At 39.6% G+C, this 19,431-nt stretch overlaps 1 protein-coding gene across 5 annotated transcripts in view; it reads left to right on the forward strand.

Moving 5' to 3' along the window:
• The window catches only part of CCNY (cyclin Y), a 122,675-nt gene extending 103,244 nt beyond the window's left edge, over nt 1-19,431 (forward strand). For 3 of the 5 annotated variants that reach the window (XM_065731488.1, XM_065731490.1, XM_065731493.1), the window contains 3 exons: nt 1,472-1,634; nt 7,609-7,667; nt 7,853-10,258. In XM_065731488.1, coding sequence (XP_065587560.1) covers nt 1,472-1,634; nt 7,609-7,667; nt 7,853-8,141 — 511 coding nt within the window. In that variant the 3' untranslated portion in view covers nt 8,142-10,258. Of the gene's footprint in view, nt 1-1,471; nt 1,635-7,608; nt 7,797-7,852; nt 10,259-19,321 lie in introns of those variants that run through there. The other 2 variants (XM_065731491.1, XM_065731492.1) reach the window with 2 other exon arrangements.

Below are 19,431 nucleotides of genomic sequence, written 5' to 3' on the forward strand. Positions count from 1 at the left end.
AAAATAATTCAGTGTTGAAAACTGCTGTTCTTTCTTCTTATATCCTCAGAACCTTCCTCTTCCTTTGACAAATTCCTGCACTTTCCTTGTGCACATACACTGCAGTCAACATGTAACTTGAGTGCAATACCATAGTCAGTCAATACCTGCTGGTAACAAACCTATGCAGTCCGTACTCTTCAGCAAAATTTGCCACTTGTTTTTTGTTTCCTGTACCTTGAAATCACTGGTTTAAGTATATCAAATATCCAACACTGTACATACAGTAGGACGTTTAGTTACCATACAGTTTACAAAAGCTTTAAATTTGTTCTAGTTTTTTGTTTTTGTTTAATTATTTATTTACCTATGTGCTTTTTATTGTACTGGTGTGGTTAATAGTGTATTGATACTACACAGTTTTCAAGGAGCTCAAGCAGGCCTTCTGCTACAATCCTTTCTTTTGAAAAGCACATTTTTTGAGGTGCTGATTGACAAGGTGAATTTTTCTTGCAAGTCTTGGAGGAAGAATTGCTGTGCTCATAAGCCCAGACAAATGTTATGCTGAAGAAATCAAATTTCCCGTGTCTAGTTTTAAGTGATCTATTATAAAAGCCAAAAGAGAATAAACAAGTTATCCAGTCATTTGTATATTAAGGTAATTTACAACATCTCTCAGGGGTGTCTGACAAATTTAGGGCATGTCTTTTTTGTATTTGTATAGCTGTGTGTGCAGATCCACCTAGTGGAGGTACTGCAGAAACTACATGAACTATATGTTTTCTAGCTTTACCCTTTTCCTAGCTTGTATTAGCTAAACTAAAGGGTCTCTTCTGCTGGCAAAAGTTTGGGTTTGGGTTTTGGGTTTGGCCTTATGAGGAGCAGCTGAGGGAGCTGGGATTGTTCAGTCTGGAGAAGAGGAGGCTCAGGGGAGACCTTATCACATTCTCTAACTACCTGAATGAAGAGAGGTTGTAGTGAGCTGGGGGTCAGCCTCCTCTCTCGTGTAACTTGTGATAGTACAAGAGGGAATTGCAAGTTGTGCCAGGGGAGATTCAGGCTGGATGTTAGGAAATACTACGTTACCGGACAAGTGGTCAGGTCTGGAATGGGCTGCCCAGGGAGGTGGTGGAGTCACCGACACTGGAGGTGTTCAAGGCACATTTAGACGTTGTGTTGAGGGATGTGGTTTAGTGAGAACTATTGGTGGTAGGTGGATGGTTGTAGTGGATGACCATGTAGGTCTTTTCCAACCTTGGTGAATCTGTGATTGGCACAGCAGTAGCAGCTGCAAAGTGCAGCAACTTAAATATTCCTCCCTGAAGCATGTATGCTCATAGAACTTGGTAGACGAGTTCAAACTTTAGGCATGAATAATTGCATCTTTCAAGAATATGAAATGAACTTGGTTAGTACCATTTGCAATTTAAAGTAAATTACATTCAGGATGCACGGTCTGAAAAACATTTTCACATTTATCATCTTTCTACAGGAATGAGCTGGAACGCCAGTTTCTGGAGCTGTTGCAGTTCAATATTAATGTTCCTTCCAGTGTTTATGCCAAGTATTATTTTGATTTGCGCTCCTTGGCAGAAGCAAATAACCTGAGTTTTCCTTTGGAGCCCCTCAGCAGGGATAGGGCATATAAACTTGAGGTAAGGCGATTTATTTTTCTGTTGCCCACAGCTGACTATATATCTGGTCATTTGGAATTTTGGCAGCATTTCTCCTTTCTCTATCCATCTCTTCACAAATATTCCCGTGTAATGTTAGAATGTGCCCAATATCCATAAATGATTTTTTTTCCTTGTGCTTTAGCTATTTGTGGGTATGGAAACACCCTTCTGGCCCAATTTACTTCATATCTTGTCTTGCTTTCCATTTCTCTCCATTCTAATTGTCTATATTGGCCTTGTGAAAGTACCCTCAGTTTTTATGATAACTCTACTCACAGTTTGATTCTCTTTGTTCTTAAGACTGACTGTGCAGGACAGAATGTTAAAAAGTTTTGCTAAAAATCAGTGGTCTGTGTGCCTGTTACCTGTTACTGCTGTATTTCACGGGAATCCAACTCTGCTATCTCAGCAGTGTTATTCTCAGTGAGGAGACAAATGAGCACGCATCACTGCTTGGTGAATAATGAGACCTGAACACACCATGTGCATAGAGCACTATGTCAGATGTACCTGTAAATTCAAGACATTGTGACTTCCTACAGACACTGGAGGAATTTAAAATCATCAGGCAATTATGGATACTTAACAAGACTTATTTCTTGAGCATTCTAGATTAAGCTTTTCAAAAATGTGTGTTACTGCATGAATAAGTACACTTTTCTTTCCAAATTTTGAAACCTGCCATTAGCTGCTAACTGCCTTTATCAGTAGATGTCTTTAATTAGGTAACAGCTTTGCACTATAGGTTGTATGGCTATGGATGAACATCAGCATTGGATGTTTTGAAACTCACAGTGCTCCTCTAAAGCAGTTTTTGTTGAAGGGAAATGACATATGGGAAGACTTGCATATTTGCATCTCACAAAATTAATATCAGATTTTACTTGTATTAAAGAATCAGAATAATAAAATACGAAAAATCATTGTGATCAGCATCAAAAGAAGTGGTTTACTAAGTTATTAGATGTTAGGTCTTGATAATTATCAACATAAGATATACTTAAAATTGTGTATATTACTTTCTGAAGAGAATTTAATATCCATTTCCCAAACCTGTTGATGAGGTACAAGTGAATTTAAGGGGAGATAGCTCCGAAAACCTCAGAAGAAAAGAAAATAGCAGTAAATACACAGAGAATACTGGTGGTTATTCTGGACTAACTAAAGACAGTGCATATTTTACAAGATCTAATGGGATATTTTTGAATTGGGTTCACACTATTAAAAACTATCCCAAATTGGGGTGGTTTGTGCTGCAAGCACAGGGCAGCTTTGAAGTAATCTTGCTAGCTAAAGGAGATGGCTCCAGGGAAGAGGAAGAGTCTCTGCTGTGAGACTGCACCTGGTCTGCCAGCTCCTTGCCTCTCTTCTATGGCCAGAAGGAAAGGAACATGAGGGAACTGCCTTGTTCCCTGGTGATACTTGGATGTCTTTCGTATACCCTTGAAAATAGTTGACAGCATAATGTATAGCCTATTTCCTTGAGCACAGCTCAGTATAGCTTGCCAGGAGTTATCAAAATGCATTTGCAACACTTCTCAAGGTCTGTCATGCACTTTTCAGCCCAGATTTCTCTATTTCTGAAACTGAGAGTAAAGCTGCAGTCTGTGATTAAAGACAACAGACTGATAGCAAATGTACACATTCAGTGGAAAGATTTGCCATGCCTGGTAAATTGAAAAGACTTTGCTTAGTTTGGAGATTTCAAACAACTTGCTTACTGGCAGTTGGTATGATTGCATTTTACAGTCATGTTCAGTATCTGAAGGAGGAGTACTAGAGCTTTCATGGCAGAATCTGCATTGCTGTTTTTGCAAATACCAAGAAGTTGATGTACCAGGTACCAAAATAATAAAATAAAATAAAATAAAATAAAATAAAATAAAATAAAATAAAATAAAATAAAATAAAATAAAATAAAATAAAATAAAATAAAATAAAATAAAATAAAATAAAATAATAAAATAAAAAATAAGACAAAAAAATCCCAAGGACAAGGTTAGTGATCACTGCTCCTTGTCAAATGGAAATGCTGGACAAGACCCAGCAGATTTGATATGCTAAGAGAGGTTCTAACACTTCTTAAAAGCCATAGTTCTTTATGGAGCTTTTGCAGGGGATGTTTTTCCTTGTTTAACGTTTCCACAACTGATACAAAGAAGCAGCTTTGTCTTTTCAATGATTAAGTGAAAGTAATGTGGCCTAAAGCATGCTGAATTTGTTGTACCAGTCCACCTAGCAGTCAGGAGACATTTTCATGACCCTCTTTTTTATTTTTTCCCCATCATATGAAATCATGCAAGTTAAAAACAGCAAATAACTTTTCATTAAATCATCCAGCCTACCTGCCAGTGCTCCTTGTTCAGAACAGCACGTTTTGTACTGTTTTCTCATTCCTTCTAATTGTGTCAAATGTCAAGGCTTCCTTTTCTTCTCCTGCAAAATTAGTTTCTAACACAGGAGATTTTTATTCTGAGAAGATTGTCAGATATCCAACCATAATCCACTATTTTGTAATTTCCTACTTTTGCACCTGTTTTTTCTCCCACGTACTGAGCTGGATGTGAGTCAGATTCTGCTCTTTTGATAAGTCCACAAAACATACCTATCCTATTTCTGCTTGTGATCATGGCACTTCACTCATTTCTGGGCTAGATTTTGTAAGAGCATCTGTTAGTGCACTCTCAATTGAATGGACTGTGTGTTATCTCTCCTTTTTAATACTAGGATAGTGCTTGAGGAAGAACTCTTTTAACTACTGTATAGTGTATTTTCTTGACCCTAAAGAGGTACTATTCCATAGATCAAACAGACTAAAAAGAGGAGACAAAGTTGTGAAGGTACAAGCTGAGAAGTTGTACCCTCCAGCTTCCCACTGTTGCAGTGATTGATGGCAGACCTGTGTGTCCTGCATGCTCAGAACTTCGTAACTAAAAAGCAAAACTCCTGTGATTTTTCTTTATTTATTTATTGTCAGTAGTAACCTAATGATTCTTCTTTCTGTTCTCCATACATTCGAGAGAAGCCCCATCATCGAAGCTTTCAGTTCTGGTCATCTGCTTTTTTGCATAATCCATGCAGACTTATTTCTGTCTCTCCCTACATTCTCTCTGGTTTGGCTGTTTTAGAGAGTGTTGCAGCACTGAAGGCTGAGTGCATTTCCAGTGGTGAATCTGTAGCCAGGTCTGCACAATGGTATGCATGCAGCCAAAATTTAGGCGCTGCTGCTGTCCTCCCCCATCCCTTCTCCTCATCCCCCTCCTTACCAATGATGAAAATTTCCTCTAGAGCCATGTAAAGTACCTTGTTAAAAAAAAAAAAAAAAGAGTTCTATGTGTACATATATATAATGGAAAAAAAAAATATATATGCCTATTTGTTGCTGATTGCAGCTGACTGCAGTCAAGTGCCAACAAAATTTTGCATAATTGATTGCTGTTACTGTTTTTAATGCTTTGTTTTAATTTCACGGGAGAAAAGATACCTTCCAACAGGCAGAAATTAGTTTCCTCTGGTGTTAAAAGTAATAAGTAGATCAGATGAGAGAGAGATGCTGTAATCTATATGGATTTGTCTTAACTGACAAAGTAATTACAATTTTCTGCTTTTGTCTTGATTTCCCATATGTTACAAGACACTTTAGTAACTTTTCAAAGGCTTAGTGAATTTTCAAATAGGCTTCAAATGTCAATTTTGTAAATTATTTGCAAATGAGTTGGCACCAGTAGGTACAGGATTGCATTAAACCACGGTCAGTGTTTTACATCTATATGAATAATCACCAGGGACTGGAGCTGCCAAATATTGAGTATCAATTCCAAGCAAATGTCGTTTTGTCTGACAGTGTGCCAGGACAGAAATATTTTCCTATTGAACACACAGTTTTGTAGTGATTTTTGTAGTGATTACCTTCTATATTTAATGCCTAGAAGAATAGACATGAGAATATCTATTCCCTTGGAAAGAGGCCAGCAGAGGGCCACAAAGATGATAAGGGGTGTGGAACACCTCTCATGGGGAAAGGCTGAGAGACCTGGGGCTGTTCAGCCTTGAAAGGAGAAGACTCAGAGGGGATCTGATCAATGTCTATGAATATCTTAAGGAGCAGGAGGCAAAGGGATGAGGCCGGACTCTTCTCAGCAGTGTGTGGTGATAATAAAAGGGGAAATGCCCACAAACTGAAGCATAGGAAGTTCACATAAATGTGCGTGGGAACTTTGTCACAGTGCAGTGACGGAGCACTGGCACAGCTGCACAGAGAGGTGGTGGAGTCTCCTTCTCTGGAGACATTCAAGGACTGCCTGGACACCTACCTGTGCAACCTGGGCTAGGGAGCTGCTTTGTAGGGCGGTTGGACTACATGACCTCTGGAGGTCCCTTGCAGCCCCTACAAGTCTGTGATTCTGTTCAGCAACCAAAGGAAGCTGACCTCCAGCTCAGCACATGCCACGTCCCAACACACTATTCCATGATTTAATTGTTTTCATCCGTTGGATTTTAAATCTAATTGAATTGCATAAACATTCCCAGTGGATTGAGTTCCTGGTTAAATTAAATAAAATATTATTGAGCAATTTTAAGTGAATTAAGTTAGGGTCTACAAAGCAACAAGAATAGTTGTGTTATTTTACTCTGTTCTCTCCGTGTGCACCAAGAAATAAAACTATTCAAGAATGGTTGTAGCAGAAGGAAATTCAGTTTCCATCTGCAAAGTAGCAGCTGGTTTCTTGGTGGTTTTAGTTTGTTTGTTCATTTTTTAAATTTAATTTAGTCATGTTTTGTGGCTAACATCCATAGTACTAGGTGAGTTTGCTCTCAGTGGCAGGAGCTGCGTTCTTCTACCATTTCTGCCACTGATCTTTGCAGGACAGTTGAGATTTTAGGACTGTTTAGGACTCCCGCAACTTATTGTCCTGTGGAAGCAGAGATTAAGAAAGAGAATGATGCACGGTGGAGTCAGACTGTTTATTTATATTGCCTTCTTTTATAATCAGACACTTGTATGGTTTTCATTTGTGCAGTACTTTTTGTTAAACATCTAATCTTAAGACACCACTTTAGAGCATTCCTGAGTAAATAAAATTACTGTTCTACTTCATCTCATTTTCTGAGTCGACCTTGAGCACTTTTTGGAATGACCTTTCTCTGCAGCTCTGCATGTTTAAATGCCAGAGTTTACATCCTCACTGATGCACACCATAGTCTGTCCCAACCACGTGAATGCTTACAGAGTTGAGGTATAAGAGGTACATAATGAAGGTCTGTTTTAACCTTGGCTAGAAGTAATAGGAACAGAAAACATTAGCCTCAGTGTGTTTTAGTATACCTCAACGTTTGAGTAATCTTTGTCTCTTTCTTCAAAAGTCAATCTTGCAACATTTCTGTGTATTTTTAATGCAAATAAAATTATTTGAATCTGAGTGACAGCTTGTAAGACAGCTGCTCACATACAAATCACCATCTCCTGCATGTTCTTCAGAAGATGTTGGAGGCAAACGTCAGCCCTATTAGCAAAGCAGGGCAAGTCCTCTGACAGGGTGCTCATTGCTAGAGGAAATAGTTACTACAAGACTTTGTAGGAAAGGAAAGAAAGTCATCTTCTGAACTCTCCAAATTTAATTTCTATGAACATTTCTATAATTTGTCGTTAGTGAGATGATCTGTGTTATATTACTTGTTGTCAGCTGCTGTAACTAGGTTCACCACAGTTAGGCAGTGAAGGCTTGGAATATTCTTGCTTCAGAAGTGAGTATGGCTGGCAGTGCAGTGGCAATGTGTTGATTACCATAAGGTTAATGAAACAAAGAAGATTAGGGGACGAGTTCTTCATGTGTGATTTAATTAAGTGCTGATTTGTAATTTTGTCTACTTGTAGAAATCTTCATTTAGTTCTCTTCTGCTTGTATGGCTGTGGCCAATGCAATTGAGATGTCTCCCTTCTTTCATGTTACAGGCCATTTCCCGCTTGTGTGAAGATAAATACAAGGACTTCAGGAAATCTGCAAAGAAACGGTCAGTCAGTGCTGACAATCTGACTGTGGTTAGATGGTCTCCTGCTATTATCTCCTAACAGAGGAGACTGGAATATTCCTATGGACATATTGTTTCATCCATCCAGTTTTTGGGGGGTGGGTTGAGGGGGGGTGGGAGGGGAGAGAAAAAGACTTCTGATTATTTTTTTTTTTAAATCTGTCAAGCTGCCTTTACAGTGCCTCCCCATTGTGTAGCACACGAGTAAAGTACCTAGCTGGAGCTGAAGTGGAGAAACCAGTGTTTGGGAGACAAGATGGGCGACAGTTTTTTTTTTTCCTCACTTTCACTAACAGCTTTATCCTTTCTATGAGGAAACACCAAATCGGGTGCTTGGAAGAAGAAACAAAAAATGAAGTAGAGGCAGAAAAACTATTTCAGAACTGTGCCATTTTTCAATGTGCTGTACTTCTGAAGAGAAATGACAGCATGCAAATGAACCATGTAGTCAGATGACTGTGCACTAGAGGAGTGACACTGGGAGAGTTCCATCTTAAAGGTTTCTCTAGATATCTTAATCTTTAATTTTCCATTCCTCATTGCTGCTTCCTAGGAAAAATTCTTCCGCTTGCACAGCAGCAAATACAAAGTCTGTATTTACAGTAGCACAAACCCCTGAATAAAAAGTGTTGGTTTTGTTTTTTTTTTCACTGCACTTTTCTCTGTAAGCTGTTACTAGCATTATTCTTCATAATTGTTATGCATATGTTGTATTTCTCTTATGCCTTCTATTGTATTTCAAAAGAGAGAACTTGACCATAGTGCTGAACCAAAAGTGTGTACAGGGATCAGAAGATGGTTTGTAATTTCATGATGTGTTTTATTTATAGTATACTTGCGTGCGTGTGCCTTCCTGAGTTCTTGGATTCAGTTATTTTTCCTTACTATAAAGATACAGTTATTAAAATATTCAGATGATGATAGTTATAAGACTTGGGCCAAATCTCTGAAATTTGCAACAGATCTTGTGATCCTTTTTGCAGATTCTCATAGCATTAGGAGTTTAGCAGAGTTCATTTAGAGGCAGATTTGTTTTGTATGGCCTGACTAGTTCATTCCTTCACCTCCAGGTCCATTGTTGCAAGCAATATTCTCAATTTTTATATGTTTACTTTAAATCAAAGTTTGTATAAAATAAAAAACAATAAAAAAAAAGTTCCACTGAGAAGGCCTATAGAAGAGCAGAGTACAAATTCTAACAAGATACTTGTCACAAGTAGAATCGGTTTGAAGCTAAAATCCAAACCCTTATATTTTTTTGCATAGACACTTAAAGAAATTAAAATAACCAAACCATGAACATAATTTTCAACTCCACTTCTTAAGCTGTTCTGTTGCTGTAGTTCCTTCCTACCATGGCTGTTGTCCCCTTGGGATTTGTGAGAGGCTTTTGTTGAAAATAATTTGTCAATATATGCATATTCGCTTCATAATACCCAAGGGTGATTAGTTCTCCTTTTTTTTTTCTTTAATATTTTTTTGCACAGTTTAGAAAGATATGGTTGAAAATTCTCAGTTCCCTGAAATCCTCTTGTTGCAGTTGTCACTGAAATGAGTGGCAACAGACATCCCCAATGTATGCACTACTGTGGTAAAACATAAAAATTCCGTATTTGTTTTTATTAAGCCCTATGGGCTTGTAGCAAAGCTAGGGGCCCAGAGATGCACGTTTCACTTTAGTGCACTGCAGATTGGATGCCTCCAGATGGAGAGGCACTGGCAGGATTGAAGTAGATGAAGATACCAAGCAGTTTCTGTTAACTTTCTAATGTGATTTGCGTGGTTTGTGACATGAAGGTTTTGTCCAAAAGTTCTCCTGATGTCCTTTGGGCCTTGAAAATACCTAATTCTCATCATTGTTGTGCCAACGCATCGGAACTGTGAGTCTCCAAGTCCATTTTTCCCTTGAACGTGGAATGTAAGGAAAGTATAACAATGCAAATGCCAATCGGAGCATTTGAAACCTCTTTACAGATGGTATCAAAAGGAACGTTTTCAAAGCATTTGAAATTCATCCTTTCTAAGCATAAATTTAGGCTTTAAAATATGTAAAATAATTTGATTTATCAACACTTTGCTAAACTATTTTCCATTTAACTTGATATCAGAAATATTGGTTTTACCCATTTCTGGGAGATAGAGATATGAACTTTGGATTCTGTAAAGATCTCAATGCATCTTCTATAATTTTTGTGAAGTTTATTAAACTACTTTAAAGATTGTATAGTCTATTTATTGTATGTATGTACATACAGTCTGATACTTTAAAAAGTGGATTCCGTAAAATCTGGCTCGGTCTTGTTTAGACTATTGAATATCGTTTTAGCCTTGTGCACTGGACTCTACCTCTGTATAGGAGAATTTTCCATATTCTTAATTAGTCCTGATTCTGTGATTAACTTGGTTATGTTTCTTGCACTAAGAATTAAAAACAAAATCTGCTGTAAGCGTGGATTTTTTCTTTAGTTTTAGTTTTGTCATATGAATCCTTAGCATTTCAATGGATATTTCTTTCCCTCATGGTTATAAAATAATTCTTTCTGTTTCATTCTGATTTGTTCCAAGTTCCCCCCCCAGAAACAAACAAACAAACAAACAAGCAAAAACAAAAATCAAACAAAAAACCAAAATCAACAGTACTGGTCAGTAAATCTGAATAAGTGTCTTTTGTTTGCAAGGTATTCTATACCATGTCATTAAAAAATGAGTTATTATTTAGGATTATGTTGTGTTTAGTGCAGTTTTTTAAGCATTACTGTATGGAAAAATGCCGTTGCAAGATTAGAGAGTAATCCAGGGTTTGAGAAGGGAGGAGAATCAGACAGTGTTTTCATTAACAGCACAAGTAAATTATGGTTTTTATTTCAGAATCTGAAACAGAATTTGCTGTAAATGTTTTCTGGATGAAGGTTTTCACTGTTGCTTTGGTCACTGGCTCAGAAACCAAAAGGTGTAGGTGATGTAATAAACCTGTCCCTTCGAGTGTCATCGTCTGAAGGAATTGAACCTATGAACCTATGAATTATTTTCCTATGTTGAGCCACTGGGGCATTGGGCTTGTTGCTTATGCATTGATAATTGGATAAATACTTGAAAAAGGTTTCTTGTAAGAGTTTTTATTCACGCATCCCTCTGCAGCTCTGAGATGTCTCCCTAATTCCTCTCTCCATCTGAACACTTGTTTATATTTTTCTTTCTTTCTTTCCTTTCTTTCCTTGTCAGCTTTATACTTCATTCTGATGGACGCTTTTGGGACAGAGAATGTTGAAATCGTGTGATAAAGTGTGGAAAAAAGAAAAATGGCAAAAAACATTTTCCCCTTTGATAAGCCCTACCAATCTTTTGAACGATGCACATTTTCTATTACTAAAAACGAAAAATCTAATAGCAAGGCAATGGGGGTCCTTTTCAATAGCTGTATTTTTTTAATTTTCTTTTTAGCTTTTTTGTGGGAAAGAGAAAAAGATTCAGTTACCTTATCATAGTTAGCTGAGTTTATCACATAAAGCCAATGCCTGATGGGAGAGCTGTTTATGTGTTTCTGAAGTCTTAGTTCAGGCTTTGTTTTTTTAACACCTCTTTCTCTGTTTCCCGGTTTTGTTAATGCTGGAAACCTTAGATACAAATAATAATCAGAAGGAGCAAAAGTCTCATCAGAAAAGGGTGGCAGTGCATTGGTGGCTGATGATAAAGTGACGTCTGGGAGTGTTAGCTATATGTAAAAATAGCAATCTGTGGGAGGGGACTGAGGAATTGAAATGACAGAACAGAAAAAAACAAAGCCTTAACAGCTGAAGCAGCAAATGATCTACAGCCATCCTTTGCTGATAACGAGCACTGCATTTTCTAATGACATGTTTAAATTACTAATTGGAGGGCTGCACATCCGCTGCAGGCTCGTGTGCTGCTCTGCTTCTCTGTGGTATATTTAAAGAATTTACTCAGCCTGGAGTTTAGACCTTTCTCACTACTGTTTCAAACGCACTTCTGTAATCTGCTCATCGTTTTTATTTTAACTTGAATCTGTAGTTGTTGAAAACATGTACGTACCTCTGGAGTGGAGTGCCCATTCAGTATCTCTAACACATTCTCAGAAAACAATTCACATTTGAACACTTATCTGTGTGACTGTGACCTACATCTAGAAAGAAATGTTAGTAGCTACGCATAAAGTATGCAGTGAGTACCTTTCTGCTCTTTGCTTTCCTCATCAGCTGAACTGCATCTTGAGGAAACCACAGAACTGGTGAGAGTTGGATTTGCTGTGGACTACAGGTACTGTTAGAAGATACGTAACAACTGCTGGTACGAGAAAGTGCTTTTTAAGAGGAAGTAAGATTGAGAATAAAGGCCACTGGTGGTAATGATGGTTTTGTTGTATATGAACCTGCTTTTCTCAGTCTTAAGAACCTCCAAGAAGTGACTGGTAAATCCCAGAAACACAGTTTGAAAAGTAAAGCCAAGAAAGCAACACTTCCCTTTACTTCTCTTGTTCGGGCTTAGGTCATCAGGCAATTCCCAATTGAAAAAAGAATGCCCAGGAAGGCACTATTAAGCAAAGGTAAGTGGCAGAGCAGTGTGAATAGGCTGTTCCTCTTGGTTTTCTTTCAAATGATTGGACTGATAGAATTTTTTGTAAAGCAAGGTGGATTTTTTTGTGTGTGCCTGTTACATCATGTGTAATGTGCTTCAGCATTATTGGGGCAGCTTTAAATGGCTTTTTAGTTGGGGATACACTGGTTATGATACGCTAAGCATGCTGCTTGTACAATGACAATGTACTTAAGTTTTCCATATGAGTTCTCCAGTGCCTTTGTAAAGCTCACTCGAGGCACTGGGCAGAGTCTTCTGTGAAGATGTTGATGGTTTCCACAGACTGAGAGCAACAAATAACAACAAAATGTCAAAAATTGTACTTGTTGAACTTTCTGGCTTCATCAGTGTACTTTCATGACACAGTTCTAGAACATCTATTTTTGGAGTGCTGTGGTAACTAAAGCAATACAGTTTTGTGGGTAGAAGTCTTTTCACTTTCCCCCCTTGGAGTTGGCAGTGAAGCACCTGCTCCAAAGGTGGATGAAGATGTAGGTGACATTGCATGCTTTCCTCAGCTAGGCATTAGAATAAGAGATCTCCTTTGTGTAAGAGATTCTGCTGCACGCTTTGAGTTTAGAGCTAATTCTTCTCTTTGTGCCCCTTTATTTTAAATATTAGTACAAATTATTCTGTATGCAAACAGTATGTTGGGAACTGGCAGCTGTGATATCGCTGTTGCCTTCTATTTAAATGATACTGATGATCCTGTGACCTTACACTGGTGTTTCATGCCTTCCAGGCTCATTGAGCATTCTTCTGTAGAAACCAGAGAGGTCAAAAAGCTGAAAATTGGAGTGCTGGAAATGTTAGGAGGCAGAATTAGCTGTGTGGGTAGTTTAAAATAAGGAAATACAGGAGGGCAAATTTATTTGCATCTCCTGCAATGTTAATAGCTAAAGATGTTAATGATACTTGGAATAGCTTGATGATGATAGATTTCTTGGGCAAGCAGATTGAGGGGCAAAACTGTTTCCTTTAAAGTGCACAGGATGTGCAGATTGTACTGTCAGAAATCCTTGGAAGAGGAAGATTGCACTGTACTGAGCAATACCTAAAAATGTTGAATATCCTGCATTAGAATTGCAGTGTTTACTTCAGTGTCAGTGTTGACGTGCAATCTGCAGTTTTTCCATTTCCGACTTCGTAATTTTCAGATGTAAACTGAATTCTCCTTGGCAATTTTACTGTGTGTGAGCAGCTATTTTTGGTATTAACTGCGTTAGATAAGGAGTTTTTATATGTCTGGCAATAGAAAAGCATTATTTGAAGTGTCATTTGAACCTGTTGTTTGCTCCCTAGAGCATTTGTGTGGGTCTTCAGCTTGCTGAGAGTAGGGAAACACCACAGAGTGTTTTGCGGGCCCACACCACAGAGTTGTTTGTCTATCGATAGTGTTATGGACGCCCTGCTGTTCCCCACAGTGGCAGTTCTTGATGTGCCCAGAGACCTGTGGATGGGGTTGTGATGCTTTCGCACAGGCTTGGCCTGCCCTCCAGCAGTTGTGTCCACACTAGCAGCACAGCCCATCTTACTGCCAGATTGCTGCTAACCAAATGTGGATAATACAGAAGGAATTATGAAACCTTTTTTTGCACATCTGAGTTGAAAGCAGGTTTGTTAGCCAGTGGATTTTCTTCAGCTTATTCATCTGCATGTACTTGAGCAGCATGTACAATGATGTTGGGCCTTGACTTGGAGCAGCATGAGGCCAGCAGTGTCCTGTTTGGGACAGGCCTGTCACCTGTGGCCCAGGGCCCAAGCGGGCCCATGGCTTCTTCACCAGCACTAGAGGAGCTGGAACTTCTAACTGATGAGTCAGACGACAGTGAAGGCACACGTTACTCAAAGTGAATGTTGCTGTTCCCTGCCCCGAACTTCTGGCAGTTCAGGACAGGAATTCTTGCAGATCGCTCTTCCCAGACACCACAAAATGTGGGACTTGGGGGGTTCTGCCATATTGCACTAAATGGAGCAAAGCTGCTAAACAGAAAGTGAAAAACTCTTAAGTCTTCGAGACTAAACCTGTCAGGAACACAGTAAGTTGCAGCAATTTTGTAGATCCTCATTAGGCTGAAATGGCGAAGTACCTATCAGCGCAGAGCAGGTGGAAGGATGCTCTTTGCAGTTCTGTTTTATCAGTGCTACCAGCACGAAGGCACTGGGCACATGTACCCCATGGACTGGACACTGCCCTGAGGCAGAGGGGTGGGCTACGTTTCATCTCCCCCACCTGAAGTAGGACCTCACATCAACCTTCCCTCCCACTTACAGCGTTCCCTTACTGACGAACCTCCTTATTGCTTCAGTCTGCCTCGGGGTAGGCAGGTCTCACCTGTTGTCTCTTGCTCTCTTAAACAGCAAAATAAGTCACTTAGGATCCATGTTGCTGTTTTGGGATTATGGCAAGAGTTTAAATGAGAGTCAGATATTGTACTCCTATTAATTTTACCAAGGATGAAGCCATCACACTGATGCGATGTCTTTCTCTTCAAAATGAAAATCCTGATTGATATAACACATTAAATATGAATACTATTACAATTTAACAGGAGAGTTCCTCCTGTCTTGCCCAGAGTGTTCAGAGTTTATTAGCAATGATTATTAACAAGGCTCTTTGGGAGAAAACAAAGCAGGAACCATGGAAACGGCAGATAGATGTGTATTGTGAAGCAGAGCTTTGGGGAGGACAGCTTCACCTTCTGAACCGACAATTTGCTGTTTCCCAATATTGTGGTGGTTGGACTAGATAGAGTTTGTTTAAACCACTTTCTATGCGACGACTTTAAACAACAGGCTATTAGCAGGTCATCGATTAAGGTCAGATGAAGTCAGTGAAATCAAGACCAGGTTCAAAAACTCTTTCTAGTGCTGTCCTGTAAGTGCTAAGTGTGCAGAGGTAACATGTCCATCCTTATAAGTGATGCAAGGAATCTATTATTTTCCAACTAAGAGAAGTGCTAGATTATTTCTTCATTATTTTTAAAACATAACTGAATATCAAAGGCTCATGCTGTGAAACAAAGTGATAAAAGTATACAGTTGTTTTAGGCAGAAGAACCCAACTTATTTGGTAAAGGTTTATTATGTACAAGATAGAGCTTTTTGGTTATTTAAAATCATACTTTTATGGCATAGTTGGGATTTAAGAGTATGAACCTTTTGATTTCTGCACAGAAATGGATTAAATTTGGAGATGACATTTCTTCACATGCAGACACCCCTGCTCAGTGCTGCTTGCAGTGATTCCTTTGAGTTACGTGTGAAATAGAGGGGAAAACATGGTTTTTCTCTTCAACTCTCCTCTTTCACTTTTATGCTTGTTTATCCTTTTTCACATGGTGCTGACACTGGGTTTCTGTGCCTGCTGTTGGTGACCATGTACCTCCATTCATCTGTCCCTAGGAAAAGAGCAAGTGTTGTTAGTGTTCACAGACAACAATATGGGTTTTGTTTCCTAAAATTATCAGCCATGAGGTACGAGAAAGTGTAAAGAGCTCTGATTTTAATTTCATGGTGGCTGTCTGTATGTTACATCTGATATGATGGATTTATTTACTGATATCCAGAACCAACACAGTAACCACTTCTGCTCAGACTGCTGAAAGCTGTGATCTATTTGTGACCTGCAGTGTTCATGCTAAGAAAGGCTACTACATAAACACTGAATTAAAAGTATAGCCAGTCATAGAGATACTTGCCATCGTCACATTAAGAAATCTCTTCCACAGCTACTTTAACAATTTGTGCAATATCAACACACCATACTGGATTTCTGCTCAGCAATCTCCACAGGTACAGGGGAGGAGTAGGTAGTAACAGAAAAAAACAACATGTTCATGGCGCTATTATCAAGGTGAAGCAAAGCAATACCTAAAGGCCCATCTGATTGGAAATGTCCTTTCTCCCAAGGACAAGCAGGCAAAGTTTTGGAGCTGCCTGAGCTGGGCACCAATTAAGCATGTCATCACTAGCTTGAGCATGAAATGGGAGATCACAGAACTTTCCAAACCTTCAAATTTGCACTATGCAAAAATGTAAGTGTAAAATTTGATGTCAAATACCATGCGGAAAATTTAAAAAATGAAATACTCCAGGTATTTTTTTTATATACTAGATTTTTGTGTGTTGCAGCAGAGCAAATGTCAGTAATAATGTCATTTACTAGTGCAGCTACCTATTTTAACAGGAGTTCAGCAGATATTAATAATGTGCTTTCAAAAGTCCCATGGACTCACTTTGTGCTTTTACTAATTAGTAAAATTAAACACTTTTGAAGAAATTGGCCCTGAGCTTCTGAGTGGGAATATACTTCCCATTACTAAATTTCCCTTCAGATTGGTCTTGAAGTGTGTGAGTTCTTGGTTGAGTAATGTTGACTTTTCTGAATGAAAACATGAAGGAGAGACACTTTTTCTGTTTGTTGTTGTCCTCTTTAAGGAAGATGACCTTTCTGAACATTCAAATATTTATAAGGGGATCTGCTTGAGGCAAAGTAAGAGTTAGAGTAATCAAAGTCATTGACAGTATGCAGTCAGTAACATTCACTAACTGAGAAGAGGAAGAAGAGGCATGCAAGGCACTGCAGGCATCAGGTGTGAGTATCCAAGAGGTGTGGAATTTATATTCAAGTCCAGCATCTGAGCAGCTAAGAAAGAGCTGAATTCCTGTTCTGACTGTACTGGACTGTTTCAGCTGCATGTGCTCTGAATTTATATATGTCTAAGTATGTATACACATATCTCCTTCTGGGAGTGGAAAGCAGACAGCGGAGGAAGAGTTTCCTAAAACACCTTCTGAACAAAGCCCAGTGAGATTGTTGGGTTTGAGGCCAGCAGTGGGAGCAGGAGCACCTAGTTTAAGCTCCCATTGAATTGTTCATGATGAAAAACATTCTCCTCTCCATTGCCTCAGTGCATGTAGGCTCCATGGTGCTAATACCTGAGTTGCAGTGTTCTTGTTTGCTCGGTGTTTGCTCAGCTATGGCATCTGTTTTATTGAGAGCTGCTGATGGGGAATCTCCAGGTGGTACTCGGAGGTGCAGAGGAAGCATTTATTCTGGGCAGCTCTTCCCGCTGCTTTTCTGCTGTTGTCCTTCGTGACTAATTTCTCTTTCTCTCACCTTTCTGCTTTGTTTCTTTAACTTAAAAAATAAGGTTACCTAGGCTTTTATTTTAATGCTGTTTAGTGTCCTTTCTGAATGGGCTATTTTTTCCTTGAATTTGCATCTCACTCTCTGAAGAGGTTTACTGTGAGACTAGTCTCTAGTAGATCACTTTGGTTAACTAGAAAAAAATGATAGATTTTAAAATTAGACTTTAAAATATTAGGTATGCATCTAATGTTTCTCTTTCTTAAATAAAAATCTGCCACAGACCCAGAAATGACAGCTCCCCTTCCATATTAGGGAAGCGGCATCATTGACCTATTTTTGCCTTGACATTAATTAAATTGTCACAGGGAGTCTGTGATTCTGTTGGCAGGTGCTCTGTAGGGTCTCCTGTAGTAACTCTCACTGCAGTACGGCTGTATGTCATTAGCATAGGTGTTGATTGGGTGAGACAGTGGTGACTGGGACTTGGGAATACTGGAGGGCTGCTGCTAGCTTTGGGGGCTTGGGTGTGTGGTGGAGGCCGGTGGCCTTCAGGTAACTGATTTGCTCCTGGAATGGGAAGTCCTGAAGTAATTCAAGGCAGACTTTGCATTACCTCTGAATGTCTGAGCCAATGACTGCGCAAAGTGACTTTTCTGGGCTTTTGTAACATATAACCCAGAGGACCAGAGACAGATCCACGGTGGAATGCAGCTCCAGTAGCTCAGAATGTTCCAGCAGGTCACTCACAGTGATGGAGTCATTGGAGTCAAACAAATGTTTGCAGATTCTAGCCCCCGTTCATCTGTGATAAGGATTTAGAAACGTAGACAGCAGTTGTGGATTTTTAAATAGGTTTAATTGCATCTTCTTAGGTTTCACTGTTGGCCTCTGAATATGAAAGCTTTCCAGTGGCTTTTAAAGACCCCCTTCTAAAATCAGCCATGATAAGATACCTCTACATTTGGAAGCTTAGCTTTACTCAAAGCCATGTCTGGCTTTTCTGTGTGTCCTATTTAACTACGGTTAACTAGAGCTGAACTTTATTTCAGCCTAGTAATAGCAGGAGCACGTCTGGATGTGCCCGTTCCCTGGTGTGCAAGATGGCACCAGCCCATCTGTGGTCCTGTGGAGCCAGTGTCCCTCTGCTGGTAGGAAGACTGCCACAGCTACGTAGAAAACGTGATTATTTTTGAGGTGTCTAGCTGTGTTGGAGCAGACCTGGAGCAGTTGTTTCTGCTGCTGGCCCTGGCTGATGCACCCCAACCAGACCCAGATGAGGCCCACAGTTTCTGTGAGCCATAGAGAACATCTCCCAAGGGAGAACAAGTGGCCTTGCTCAGATTCTCCAGCCAGGAGGAGATGTAGGATGGGTGCACACAGGGCGTGCTGGTGCTTTTTCAGCCCTGAGTCCTCAGTAGCAATGGCTACTGGCACATGGGTGCTTCAGAGGCAGTTTCTGTCATAGCAGTGTCTCTGAGGGCTATACCCTGACTTCGGCTGTGGTAATGTTCCCTGCCTTCCTCAGACCAACCTGCCCCAAGTCTCCTTCTGCTCTCCTGCCTAGAAACTTCCGCTAACCCCCAAAGCAAAACCAGTGGACAGCACAGTCTGCAGCAGACACAGAAACCACTTAAAAACCCAAAACCTTAACATGCGGTCACCTGGAGACTACCACAAAAATCCCTATCCCGTTTATGAAACCACATGCCCGGTTAGCAACTGTGAAAGATATTGTGGAAAAGGACGGGAAAGAGAACATGCCAAAATCAGGAGAACTGCTGGACTGAAGTCAGATATGAATTGTCTGGAAAAGCTAAAATAGAAAAGCTAAAGTTGTCTGGAAAAGCTAAAATAGAATTTAGGCTTTCTGACGTAAATCTAGTCCTAAGTAAGGCTGCACAGTGAATGTGGAAGGTGATGTTGGTTTCTTTTTTTTTTTTTCATCCAGAAAATGGGCCACCTTGCCTCAGCACACCCTGCTGTGGGACCAGATATGCTGTCTGGGGCGGCCCTGAAGGCAGCAGTAAATCCCCAACAGTTATCCTCTTACACGAATGG

This window comes from Cyrtonyx montezumae, unplaced genomic scaffold (assembly GCF_038088225.1).
Source record: "Cyrtonyx montezumae isolate F1298 unplaced genomic scaffold, pur_monq_1.0 scaffold_14, whole genome shotgun sequence".
In the NCBI taxonomy this organism is placed as follows: domain Eukaryota; kingdom Metazoa; phylum Chordata; class Aves; order Galliformes; family Odontophoridae; genus Cyrtonyx; species Cyrtonyx montezumae.